Here is a 14,151-nt window from a genome sequence, read left to right on the forward strand (position 1 = left end):
TTTCTTCTCTGCCATTCGCACTCATTCCTAAGACAACAGAGCTGCAGAGAGCTCCCTGCACTGCCATAGGGCCGGTGACACCCTATCCCTGCCGACACATGGCAGAACAGAGACCCCTGGCCAGGACTCTGCTCTGCCCCAGAAAGGACTGGAGCCTTCTCTGCACCTTGCATCTGCAAGGATCAGGTGCCAATGGCCCTGCTGCAGGGAGCCTTCTGTAGCTCTGGTGTCATGGCCCTGCTCACTCTTGTGACAACAGGGTTATAGAGGACACCCTACACTGCCACAGGAGCCATTCAGAAGCAGGGTGGCCTCTTCCACAGCTGGGGGCTCAGCCTTCTCGCAGTCGTGTCTAAGGGTCTCTACTCTATCATCTGAACCTCCACTTTATCCAAAGCCCAAAGCCCAGCATGAGATACATGGGGGACAGGAAAAGGACTCAGAATGTGGAGGTTCAGAGAATAGGGTTTTGGATAATCACAAGTATACTGTACTGTCCATGCAACCATGTTGATAGGGAAATGTCCTGTGCAATTTCAGCTGGATAGTAGGGCCTTCTGCAATGTGATTCCTTGGGATAAATTAAGACATATAAGCCACCTTAAAGAGCAGGCACAATCTAATACATGAGTGCACAATACAGCCTATAGCAGAATGTGATTACAGACTATACCAACTGAGGTTTGTGGTGGTGGATAGTAAGCACCACAGATCCCTCCTGGGAATACCGTGATACAAGCCATAAATCTGACCAGGATGGAATTTCAGAATTGTACAGCTGCAGTGCAAGAAACAAAAAAGGAAGTCTCATGGACAATGAAACATCATACGGGATGTTTTCAAAGGAGACAGGTGCCTCAAAGGAAAGCTGTGACTGAAGATAGACCCCACTGTGGAACCCAGGTGCTTACCATGAAGGAAAATTCCAGTGCCACTACCTAACACAGCATGCAAGGAGCTCGAAAGTCAGCAGAACAGGGATATCATGGTATCTGTAGAGGCCAGTATAGCCTGGATAAGCAGCATGGTGGTGGCAAAGCAGCAATCAGGTAAATTACACATCTGCATAACCTCAAAGCCTCTGAACTAGACATGGGAAAGATGCCACTATCCATTATCCACAGTTGATGGCATCTTGCCAGAACCTTTATAGTCTGTGATATGAGGAACAGGTTTTGGCACATAAGCCCAGACACCGACAACCTTTGCAACACCCTTTGACCACCAGAGACGGCTATGGAGCCCATACAACCATGGGGAAAGGTGGAAGTGGACTTATTGACCTACAAGGAAAAAAAAATACTGTACTTGATTACAGTGGACTACTATTCAAATTTTTGGAATGTCTATGCCTGCCTTATAACAGAACTGAGTCAGTGATTAGGAAATTAAAGGCCCACTTTCCAAGACAGCGGATTTCACATGCTGTATTCACCTATAATGGACTTCAATTTCTCTCAAAAGAATTCAGGGAATTTGTATGCAAATGCAAGTCTGACCACCACACCTCCTCCCTGGCACAAGACTGCCAAAATAGTCTGCCACAGGCATTGATGGGACAATAGTCCAAAACCCTGCTATCAATGAAAGACCTGTTGCAGGCTGAAGATGGAGACACTAAGAGGAGATAGTTGACAATCAGAGAAAACAGGCACTAGAGTATGACAGATGAGCCAAGAATCCTGTGAGAATACAGCCTTTAGAGAGTCACCAGAAGGAGTGGACTAAAGGAGTTGTGACGGATACATTGGCACCTAGGTCCTACAAGGTGACTGTGCAAGAGGGAATAAGGGATCCAAAGGAACAACAGTCATTTATGAGCCAGTAGACAAACACCCAGAGAACCTACCAAGAGGATCAGAATGGGGGGGGGGGGAAGGGAGGGAGGGAAGGAGGGAGAGATAGAGAGACAGTGCATCCAGAGGCCAACCCGACAGGGGGGAAGGATACTCCACAGAGAGATAGTTTGCTAGACTTGGAAACAGAGGTAGATCGCTCCTGGTCTGGTTGCCTGCTCTCAAAGACTACACAACCAGCCGAGTCTGTGGTAAAGAAGTGACGCCAACTCAGCTGTGCGCTAGCAACTCTGATCAAAGTAATATAGGGTGGGGGTCTGGATGTCAATTATTTGTTAATATTTATATTAAAATGTTTGTAAAATAGGGAAGATGTATCATGATCAGTGGAACTGGAGTCAGAGAGCCCATGTTCCATGGAGAAATTATTACTGACAGCACTCCAGAGAATTGGGCTGGAAACAACTCAGCCACCTGGACAGAGCAGTCCAAAGGGTTTAATAAAGTTCCATTTGTTCAACTTGCAGTACTTTCAGCATCTCTTTGCAAAATGAAATCTGGCTGGAACATGCTGCACTCTGGGGATCATTCCCATGTTAGCAACGTTGAGGTGTAATTTTAAGATAGTGCAATTTAGAGCAGTGTTGAGATTACTCTAAATTATGGCCCAGGATTGGAGGAAGATGGGAAGGCACAAAGTAACCCAACCATCAGGTGTACCAAGTATTCGTTCTGTGCATATGAGCATTCAGACCAGGTGTCTCCACTGTCAGACATAGAACGAGGGCAGGGGAGCATTACAGTAAAATGGCTTTCATGGTAATCACTCGTATATCCATTTCTCCCTTGGCAAACCCTAGATGATATCTACAAAGACCCCCAAGGGAACTATATTTCTCTACCTAGAAAGAAAGGCATTCAAGCAAAGGTGGGGAGTATGCAAAAGGGACAACCACTTTTAGCCACTGTCAGTCTTCTACCAAACTCCTGTGTTTTGTTTGTTGCTGTTCCTTTCTGTATCTACTTTATATGGCTTTGCCAAAAACATTTTATATACACCTTATTAATCTTTAGACTTGTTAGCATGCAGCAAGCTACAAACAAATATAAATAGAACATTCCTGTTCCAGTTTATGGCTTTTATCCAAGGAAAGTAGACTTGTATAATTATTAAATTGACTCCTGTGGGCTTAATTTTGCCTTTAAAGCACAGTCCTGCATTAGGGGAAGTGTAGAACAGCCCTGAACCAAAGAGGGTACCACGAGGAATTTTGCCTCATAATGCCTCCCTCCAGCGCTTAGGGGGAACACACCTATTGCTACATCCTTTAGGAGGTGCAGAATGCTGCCCTTTCCTGTACACACCAGTGTAATGGCCTGGCACAGTGTGACCCTATGCAATTCATCTCACTTTAATTGACTTCGTCCCAATCCTGCAAAGGAATCTTCACACACAAACTCTTACATGTGTACCAGTGTATCAATGACTACAGTGCAACTCAATCACTTCAAATCACTTACTGTTTTGACCCAAGATCTGTTTGGCTACGAACTTATCTTCAGCAGCTCTAGATAACAAATGTTGGAAACCATTGCAATTAGTCATTGCTTTGCAGTTGTGTAAGAGAAGTGACAAATTTATTTTTCTACTTTGGATCTTGTGCTACAAATTTTATGAAGATATAGTATCTCAATGACTGTAGAAGGCATTTATGATGAAGAGTGCTGTAGCCATACCAGGTATCACTGAGAAGTGTAGAGAACGGTTTGCAAATTCAGAGAATGAAAGATTAAGAAAAGGCTTTTATGCCCCCCGCCCCTTCCAACTCAAATTGGTACATGCTGATCACTATTGTTACTCTAACCCACAATAAATTAATCAAAATCTAAGTAATCTGTATACAGATAAGCAAGGGGGGGGAATTACAAAATATCAGTGGAGTTATACTAGTGCTTAACTGCAATGGAATTACTCCCAAATTGAACTAATGTAAGACTACATGCGAGTCTTATACACTAGTTTAAGTCTATATAATAGGGAAGTATGATACAGGAACACCTGGTATCTAATGACAGTCCAATGCAATTTGGATCCTGGAACTGCAGGGTACTTAATCACTGTGAGGTAAGAAACCCCACTGTCATTCTCTAGGATTCCCAAAGGTAGGTGTAAAGAGTTGCAAGATCAGATTAAGGAGAAGGGCCTATCCAGCTCTTTTGTCATAGGGCACTGTGGGCTGAGGAAGTGAAGGAGGAGTGTAGATAGAGGGAGGAAAAAAGGGGAAATCCTTGGCATGCCAAGAGAAGGTCTTTGAACCCTTGGGAGACAAAACATAACCTGGTATGCATGTGTGGGACTCCCACTTATTTCAGTGAGAGCTGCAAACACATTTCTAAGGGAAGACTTTGGCTTCACAATTGTGAATATCTTGAAAGGAACTCTGACTACTTTTGAAGTTCACCCCTTGACATCAGAAATATGGAAACAACACAGTGACTGCTTTGGCACAGTAGAAACAATAAATTACATGCTGATAAATTGTTATTGTATCAGCATGTTCCTCTCAGTGTTAAGAGATAATATGAATTCACATGACAAATAGAAGCAGAGTAGGTTACAGTCACCAAAAAGAGTCAGATTTATGACAAAAAAATTAGAAAGGCATCCGCACGAACATGAAAAAAGCAAGTTTATGAGGTGGCTCCTGAGTTGTAATGTACCATGAAACTTCATTCAAATCCTCCCAAAAACCATGAGAGGCTTATGCATGAGAGGATAAAAGGGACTAGCACGCCAAAAAGTTCTATGCATGAAGGAAATATCAGCACATAATGTCAGTTATACTGAGAAAATGAATCCATAAGAAGCAAATGACATATCCTGGTACTCTATAAGAGCAGCTAACAGAAGCTTATATCACACTAATCCCCTGGTTTACAGACAAACTCATTAAAAACATTCTTAGTATTCTTTCGCCTTTCCCTTGGGAGTTTCAAAAAAGTTTTACATTAAAAATAGAAAGAAGCATCTGGACACAGCAAAGAATCAGATACACTGATTTGCTTCACATACATTTTTAAGTAGATTAATGTCACGGTGATACATCTAAATAAGCAGCAATAGGTCCTTCTGGGAGACTCAAACAATGGATGATATAATAGAACCTTTGGCGTTTTCAAATGCAGCTCATGTTGGTAGTAATCAAAAGTTATCTTCTGGTGCTTGGTTAGTGAGCTATGTGAAAGAATTGATAGCCTCATTTCAGTTCCCAGTGCACAAGTGTTCACACCACAGTAGCTAATGTTGTTGACAGTCTTAGTTCAGAGATTAAGGTTTTAATTGTGAAAGACATTAAAAAATATTCTATTCTAGGAATTCCCTCCAGAACAGGAGGGCACCATGGTGGGTTGTGATAGAAGTGGGAATTTTCTGAAATATTTTTATGAATGATATGCAAGACAGCGACTTGTTTAACTTGCTATTGCTACCTGGTAAGTGCAAAAGGGTTAAAATGCTGCTCTTAGGGCACAGCAGGAGACATGAGGAGTTTGTGCAACATAACTGTCTGGGGTAACATGAATGGGTCATAAAAGCCTGCCTAGAACCTGCCTTTATATCAGTCAAGGATCTGGAAAGACAATGTGAACCCCCAATGACTTAACAACTGACACCTAACAATGGGGAACTCCAACAGAAGGAACCAGGAACTCAGCCTGGCTTTGGAGAAGGTAGACAATGGACTGAGAGGTGACAGGAGGCAAAGCTAAGAACTGGGCCCACAGAGAGAGAACAGCTCTCATCTGGGACTGACAGAAAAAGAGACAGATCCAAGATGGATTCTACAGCCGGTTGGCTGGATGGAGCCCTGTGTTAACCAGTATGGATTGTGCCTTGACCTGTGATTTTCTATGCAAACCTAATGATTTCCTCATGCTGTATTCCAATTGACTAAGCCTACTATTGAAAAGGCTGCCTGGTGTCACTGCAAATACTTGCTGAAGTGTACCTACAAGGGACTGTTTAAAAGCTGAGGCATAGCATGGATCTGGTATAAGGCCAACACAGGAATATTGTAAAGAGGAAGCAGTGTCTTGAGTTTCAGGCTCAGGGGTCAGAGTCAGGAGACCTGCCATAGGCTTTGTGTATGGCCTTGCTCAAATCACTTGACAGGTGTGTCTCAGGTTCCCTATCTATAAAATTAATATAATGCTACCTACTTAGAAGAGTGTCATGAGATTTAATTCATAAGGCTCAATTGCACCTAAATGGCACAGCCCTAAAAGCACAATGCACCCCATAACTCCTCAACATACAGGGGGATGTCTTCTCCTCTGCTGATTGACAGTTTGCATCAAACCCCTCCCACCCCGTCCTCACAGGCTCTTCAACATTCATTTCACATGTACCTCCCATACGCTTCTCTTTCCTCTTCTCACTGTTCTTCCACGCCCTATCCCTCTTCCCCCACTTCCCTACAACACTCCCTTCCCTTGTCTTTACATTCAGTTTAACCCTGTCTAAGTGCACTGCTCCCTCCCTCTCCCCCCCCGCAAAAAAATAGTGGAACTAACATGATTGCTACCACTGCAATATTCACTCTGCTGTGTGTTATACCTCTTTCCCCTACCCTTTATCTGTCTGGTCTATTTGGAGTGTGAGTTCTTTGGGGTAGGAACTGTGCTCCCCTGTGCTTGTACAGTACCTAGAACAATGGCACCCTATTCTTGGCTGGTTCCTAGGCATTACCATAATACATAAGATTAATAATAATACATACTTCTCACATGAGCATGATTACTTCTGCAGATGCTATGAATGGAGGGGTATTGAGTTAGTAGACATATATCCATTATATTGGAGAAGCTGTTCTAGATTCGATTCTCAGTAGGGAGGACCTGGTTGAAAATGTGAAGGTGGAAGGCAGCTGAGGTGAAAGTGATCAGGAAATAATATAATTCACAATTCTAAGGAATGGTAGAAGGGAAAAGAGCAAAATAACCACAATGGACTTCAAGAAGGCAGACTTTAGGAAACTTGGAAAACTGGTAGGTAAGATCCCATGGAAAGCAATTCTAAGGGAAAAGAGTTCAGGAGAATTGGCAGTTTTTAAAAAAGATTAAGGGTACAAGAGCAAACCATCCCAATGCATAGGAGATATATGAAGTATGGTAAGAGACCACCTGGCTTAACCAGGAGATCTTCAATGACCTGAAACTCTAAAAGAGTCACACAAAAAGAGGAAACTAAGTCAAATTATATACATTACAAAGTGTAAAACTCCCCACCACACAAGCACGTAGGGATAAAGTTAGAAAGGCCAAGACACACAACAAGCTTATACTAGCTAGGGACAAAGTGTAACAAGAAAACATTTTACAAATACATTAGAAGCAACAGAAAGACCAAGGACAGGGTAGACCCGTTATTCAATGAGGACGGAAAGCCAACAGAATACACAGTATTGGCTGATCTATTAAATGTCATTTTTGTTTCAGTTTTCACCAGAAAGGTTAGTAGTGATTGGACAACTAAAATAATGATCAGTGTAAATGGGGAAGGAGCTGAGTCTAAAATAGGGAAAGAATAAGTTAAGAGTTACTTAGACAAGCTAGATGTCTTCAGGTCAGCATTCTAGAATACTTAATGAATAGGCTGATGAGATCTTTGAGAATTCATGGAGGATAGGAGAGATCCCGGAGAACTGGAAAAGGGAAAATATAGGACCAATCCATAAAAAGGGAAATAAGGACAACCCAGGGAATTTATAGACCAGTCATCTTAACTTCAGTACCCAGAAAGATAATGGAGTAAATAAATCAATCAATTTGTAGGCATCTAGAAGATAATCAGGTGATAAGCAACAGTCAGCATGGATTTGTCAAGAACAAATGATTTCAAACCAACATACTATCCTTCTTTGACGGGGCAACAAGACTTGTGGATGGGGGGAGGGGAGGAAGCAGATGATGTTCTATCTTGACTTCAGTAAGGCTTTTGATACCGTGTCACATGACCCTCTCAAACAAACTAGGAAAATATAGCCTAGATGAACCTACTATAAGGTGCGTGTGCAACTGGTTGGAAAACCATACTCTGTAGTTATCAATGGTTCACACTCAACCTGGAAGGTTATATCAAGTGGGGTCCTGGGTCCAACTCGATTCAATACCTTCATAATTGACTTGAATAATGGCAGAGAGAGTACACTTATAAAGGTTGTAGGTGATACCAAGCTGGAAGAGGTTGCAAGAACTTTGGAGGACAGGATTAGAATTCAAAATGATCTAGACAAACTGAAGAAATGGTCTGAAACAAATAGAAAGAAATTCAGTAACAACAAATGGAAATGATCACACTTGGGAAGAAATAATCAATTGCATAAATGCAAAATGGGAAATGACTGCCTAAAGAGTACTGCAGAAAAAGATGTAGGGGTTATAATGATCACAAACTAAGTATGAGGGTGACCTGATAGCAAGTGTTCAAAATCAGGTCAGAGGGGTTTGTGTGCATAAATAGGCACCTATATAAAACAAAGCCCCAAATATTGGGATTGTTCCTATAAAATCAGGACATCTGGTCACGTTAAATATGAGTCAACAATGTAATACTGTTGCCAAATATATTATATATATAAAATTCTTGGATGTTTTAACCGGAATGTTGCAAATGAGATACAAGAAGTAATTCTTCCGCTCTACTCAGCGCTGATAAGATCTCAACTGGAGTGTACGATATCCAGTTCTGGGCACCACACTTTGGGAAAGGTATGGACAAATTGCAGAAAGTCCATAGGAGAGCAACAAAAATATTTTGGATCTAGAAAACACGACCTCGGAAGGATTGAAAAAAATGGGGTTGTTTAGTCTTGAGAAGAGAAGACCGAGGAGGACATGATAACAGTCTTCAAGTAAGTTAAAGGTTGTTATAAAGAGGAGGGTGATAAATTGTTTTCAAGCACTGAGGACAGGACAAGAAGCAAAGGGCTTAAATTGCAGCAAGGGAGATTTAGGTTAAACATTTGGAAAAACTGTAAGGGTAGTTAAGCATTGGAACAAATTACCAAGGGAGCCTCTGTCATATGAGATTCTTAAGAAAAGGTTAGACAAACACCTGTCAGTGATTGTCTAGATCAGTGCTTCTCAACCCCTTTTTTTTACCCAGAGACCTCTAAACTTAAATAACCAACCTGTGGACCTCCCAACCAGAGGCAACGTCGGGGAGGGAGGGGCACACAGGGTCAGGTCCCCCGTCCCTTCCCCAGATTTCTGCTTTCCATTTGACTCTGCTCCTTGAAGTGCTGATTAGCAGGGCAGAGCAGTGATGTCTCTCCTTGGCTAGCTCCCGCCTGCTCATGGAGCCAATGGCTGTGAGGCAACCCCTTCTGATGGCAGGGGGAAATCTCTCTTCTGCAGTGATGCTGCAATTTTTGGTTGCACCTCCCGGCTAGCCCAGACAGGCTGGGTGGCCTGCTGAGCTGAACCCTGCTGCCCAGGCCTGAAGACCCATCACTGGCAGACTCCCTGAAACCTGCTCATGGCCCTCTGGGTTGAGAACCAGTGGTCTAGATCAGTGGTTCCCAAACCTGTTCCACTACTTGTGCAGGGAAAGCCCCTGCCCGGCCAGGTCAGTTTGTTTACCTGCTGCGTCCGCAGGTTCAGCCGATCGCGGCTCCCAGTGGCCGCAGTTTGCTGCTCCGGGCCAATGGGAGCTGCTGGAAGCAGCGGCCAGTACGTCCCTTGGCCCGCGGCGCTTCCAGCAGCTCCCATTGGCCTGGAGCAGCGAACCTCGGCCACTGGGAGCCGCGATCGGCTGAACCTGTGGATCTGGCAGGTAAACAAACTGGCCCGGCCCGCCAGGGGCTTTCCCTGCACAAGCGACGGAACAAGTTTGGGAACCACTGGTCTAGATAATACCTAGTCCTGCCCTAGTGCAGGGGACTGGACTAAATGATATATCAAGGTCCCTTCCAGTCCTACATTTCAAAGATTCGTATGATATGGTTCCTATGGCGACAGCTAGAAGTTCATTTTTGTTTTAACCTTGTGTAATAAAGCCCAAATAATTTATTTACAATTCTAATTAAACCACTAATTAATTTACATTGGTCTCCTTTAACATGAGATACAATCAATTTTTTGACAGCTAGCACAAAATTGTACAGGTGGACTTTACAAATGCAAATAGCTGCAAACATCAGAATTAGTGTCTGAATTTGCACTTATAAAATGTAACCTAATGGAGTAGTAGGTACAGATGTGCACACCACTGTTAGAAATTTTAATGGGGGTACGTGTCTATACACCTGCAATGAACACACAAATGTACACCCAAAAGTGTGCATGAATAACTGTAAACTGGATAGAACTCTGGCTGATAATGTGGCCCTTGATAGAACAGCAGACACAATAATACAAAATCCATTTATTTTCCACCAACTCTCTCTAAACTTGCAGCAAAAACTATATATTAGTTGGCTCTGTAGCTTCTAAAACTGATAGAATACTATCATGTCAAATGAATTTCATGCAGGGTATACTACTGAAGCTCTAAATCAAAGCGACACCTCATATGATGATTATTTCACCTTGAAATACTATGTCTAAGTTCATGTTCTGTTCAATAAGCCCCCTGCCTGAAAGATTATTTGCAATATGTATGATGTAATTTTTTTTCCAGTCTGGGTAAAAATTCAGTCGTGTGAATTTGACCTCTAAGTTTCTGATGGAGACCCCAAATGGCCTTTGTATCATACACATTTATGCATGATGATCTAGAAGATGTAAAAAGAACTAACAGCTATATACCTACACGACAGTTTATGCTCAAGGGATCTTTAATTCTTTGTAAGGCTATTCACTCAATGAATCCAAACCCTCTAGAGGTGATTAATCACTAGTAGCATTGAATAAGGTCATTCCAGATGTATTTTATGAATTTTAAGCAATCTAATTTTATTAATCATGAATTTCAGTCATCTAGAATTGCCCAATTAGAATGGCAATTCACACAGATTTTCTTGAAGATTTTATTTGCCTGAATAGAATCATAGCTCTGCAGTCCTCTGCCCACTTCTGCAAAGAGCCAACTTAGGTACGTGAAGGTTGGTGTGGGTATGTGGGTGAGACAGACAGACAGACAAAAGGGAGGTGAGATTTGCACTCTTTCTGTAATTTTAAACCATTGCACACAGAAGTTGGAAAATAGATATGCAGCCTAAGTGCCAGTTTTTAGCCACACAACAGACACACATTTTGAATATCTGAGCCAAAATATCTCATTTAACTTGGCTATTTCAATTATTTAGCCCTATTCCAACTTGAGTACTTGCAGTCACGTGGGACTGGTCTACATTTAAGAAGGTACAGCAGCGCCACTGTAGCACTTTCAGTGTATACACCAGTGAGGGGGCAGCTTGAGCTGGGGAGGGGGCCTGGAGTCCACCCAAAAGGGGACAGCTGGAAAAGGCTGTTAGAGAAGACGGAGGGAAGGAGAAGAATCATGAGGCTGAACGAGAGGATGAACCACAGCTGGGGTAGGAGGTGAGATAAAACAAAAGAATGGGAGATAAAAGCAAGGGACTGGGAAGTGAAGAGGAGGGAAGAAGGAAAACAGGAAAGATTTCAGATCAAGAAAAGCAGAAAAAATAGAACTGGGTATGTGAGCAGAGGCCATTAGAGAAGGGAAGTAGAGTGTGTGACGGTGCCCCCCATAAGGCTTTATGGAAATATGCTTATGAATGTATATATGACATAACTGGAATATGTTTTATGGTACATATGCCATGTAACATATCTCTGTAAAGGTTGTGACCTACCGAATCTATTAATCCTATTTGTATGCATGTATCATATTTATGTTCAAAGTTATGAACATTGGCTGTGTACTGGCTTGATTTTTAAGTAGCCTTTGTAAAACATTTGGTCAGCTTCTTGAAAGAAAGGAATGTACAAATTAAGTGCCCAATCAAGAAGCACTTAAGGGACAATGGATCTTGGAAGACTCCAATCTACATAAGAAATCTACATGAGGACATTCAAGGTAGCAGGTAAGCAAGGGCTGCTGCCTGTAAAAACTGAGTCATGCATGGTCATGTGACTTGCCCAGGTGACTCCAAAATTCCATCTTGGAGCTGGACTTTGCATAGGAGAGAGGAGGGGTCTCCACCCACAAGAGAAAGTCTATTTAAGCCTGTGGGAGACCCCTCCATTTTGTCTTCAGCTGGCTAAAGAGATAGCCTCTCCACCCCTAAGGATACCTGAAAGAAACTGGAACAAAGGACAGTAACTACAGGGGATGTGAGTGATTATTGGACCCAGACTAGGAGACTAGTCTGTAAAAAGAAGCCTATTAGAATTCCTCTAAGGGTGAGATTTTATCTGTATTCAGTTTTATTACTGTACTAGACTTACATGTTTTATTTTATTTTGCTCGGTAATTCCCTTTGTTCTCTCTGTTACTACTTGGAACCACTTAAATCCTACTTTCTGTATTTAATAAAATCACTTTTTACTTATTAATTAACCCAGAGTATGTATTAATACCTGGGCGGGCAAACAGCTGTGCATCTCTCTCTATCAGTGTTATAGAGGGTGAACAATTTATGAGTTTACCCTGTATAAGTTTTATGCAGGGTAAAACTGATTTATTTGGGGTTTGGACCCCACTGGGAGTTGGGCATCTGAGTGTTAAAGACAGGAACACTTCCTAAACTGCTTTCAGTTTAAGCCTACAGCTGTTAGGGGATGTGGTTCAAACCCGGGTCAGGGTTTGCAGCAGGCTAGCGGATCTGGCTCAAACCAGGCAGGACGCTTAAGTCCCAAGCTGGGAGGACACGAAAAGCAGGGGCAGAAGTAGTCTTAGCACATCAGCTGGCAGTTCCCAAGGGGGTTTCTGTGATCCAGCCCATCACAGAGAGAAAAAGTCTACAGGTATATCACAGAGAGAGAAAGAGAAAGAATGAATCAAGGGGGAAAAACTGGAAAGAAATATAACTGGCAAAAAAGGAACTTGATCAAAAAGTTGTGTTAGATGAAAATAGAGCCTAAACACAGTAAACAGGAAGTCCACCTACAAAGAATCTAAAGCAGGAGTTGGCAACCTTTCAGAAGTGGTGTGCCGAGTCTTCATTTATTCACTTTAATTTTAAGGTTTCACGTGTCGGTAATACATTTTTAATGTTTTTTAGAAGATCTCTTTCCCTATAAAAGTCTATATATTGTATAACTAAACTATTGTTGTATTGTACAATAAACAAGGTTTTCAAAATGTTTAAGACGCTTCATTTAAAATTAAATTAAAATGTTGATCTTATGCCGCTGGCCCGCTCAGCCCGCTGCTGGTCTTGGGTTCTGTTCACCTAGGCCAGCAGCGGGCTGCGCGGGACCGGCGGCCAGGACCCCAGACCGGCAGTGGGCTGAGCGGCTCAGTCCGCTGCCGCTCAGAGGTTCTATCTGCTGGCTCCTGCCAGCCTGGATCCCGGCTGCTGGACCCGCTCAGCCCACTGCCAATCTGGGGTCCCGGCCCTACCCACATACAGTTGGTACCTACCTTCTCCCTGGTTCTGGCCCATTCTCTTCCTCTCTCTCTGCACTGAGCTGAGGGTGGGAGTGCACTGAGCACAGAGCTGGGGGTGAAGGAGCAGGCTGGGGATTGGGGTGTAAGGTCTGACCAGGAGCTAGAATGAGGGAGGGGGTCAGGAGGTTTGGGTGTGGAGTACTTACCTGGGAAGCTCCCATTTGGTAGGCGGGGGGGGGGGGTGCAGGAACTCCCGTTTGGTGCTCAGGGTGGGGGTGGGGAGTGCATGGAGTGTGGGGCAGCTGCAAGAGTCAGGGCACAGGGCTGGGGGCCTGTGAGGGGGGTGCAGGTATCAGGACTTGGGGGACCTGGATATGTGTGGGGGTGCCAGAGTCAGGGCTGGGGTCGTGGGGGGTGGGAGAGTCAAGCAGAGGGCTGGGTGTGTGTGGGGGGGGGGGGGTCGGGCAGAGGGCTGGGGGTGTGGGCTGGAGTCATGGGGTGCTCATGGCAGGGGGCTGGAGGGGGTATGCCCCACTTCCACCCCCCCTTCTCCAAGGACCTGCTCCTGCTTCTTTTCTGCCTCCACCGGGAGCAGTGACCATGCTGACCCCGCTCCTCCCCCACCCCCTTGCAAGGGCCATCAGCTGATTGGCCAGCAGGGAGGGACGGAGAGGAGGAGGAGGGGCAGGAACCCAGCACACTGTGGGAAGAGGCAGGGGAGCCGGCAGGACCAAGCTTCTGCCCCCGCGGGAGGGGGCAGGGGGCGGAGAAGAGCAGGCCAGGCCGGGCAGGATTTTTAATGACACGCTGCTGCTGCCCCGGCGGGCAGCAGAGTGC

The 14,151-nt window shown here is 43.9% G+C and overlaps 1 protein-coding gene across 2 annotated transcripts in view; it reads right to left on the reverse strand.

Moving 5' to 3' along the window:
- ZNF385B (zinc finger protein 385B) overlaps positions 1 to 14,151 on the reverse strand; it is a 247,102-nt gene that overhangs the window by 160,097 nt on the left and 72,854 nt on the right. Inside the window, exon 2 of one of the 2 annotated variants that reach the window (XM_077830102.1) lies at positions 11,198 to 11,229. The exons of the other annotated variant lie outside the window; for it this stretch is intronic. Coding sequence (XP_077686228.1) covers positions 11,198 to 11,229 — 32 coding nt within the window. The remainder of the gene's footprint in view (positions 1 to 11,197; positions 11,230 to 14,151) is intronic. 2 annotated transcript variants of the gene reach the window in all.

This window comes from Eretmochelys imbricata, chromosome 11 (genome assembly GCF_965152235.1).
Source record: "Eretmochelys imbricata isolate rEreImb1 chromosome 11, rEreImb1.hap1, whole genome shotgun sequence".
In the NCBI taxonomy this organism is placed as follows: domain Eukaryota; kingdom Metazoa; phylum Chordata; order Testudines; family Cheloniidae; genus Eretmochelys; species Eretmochelys imbricata.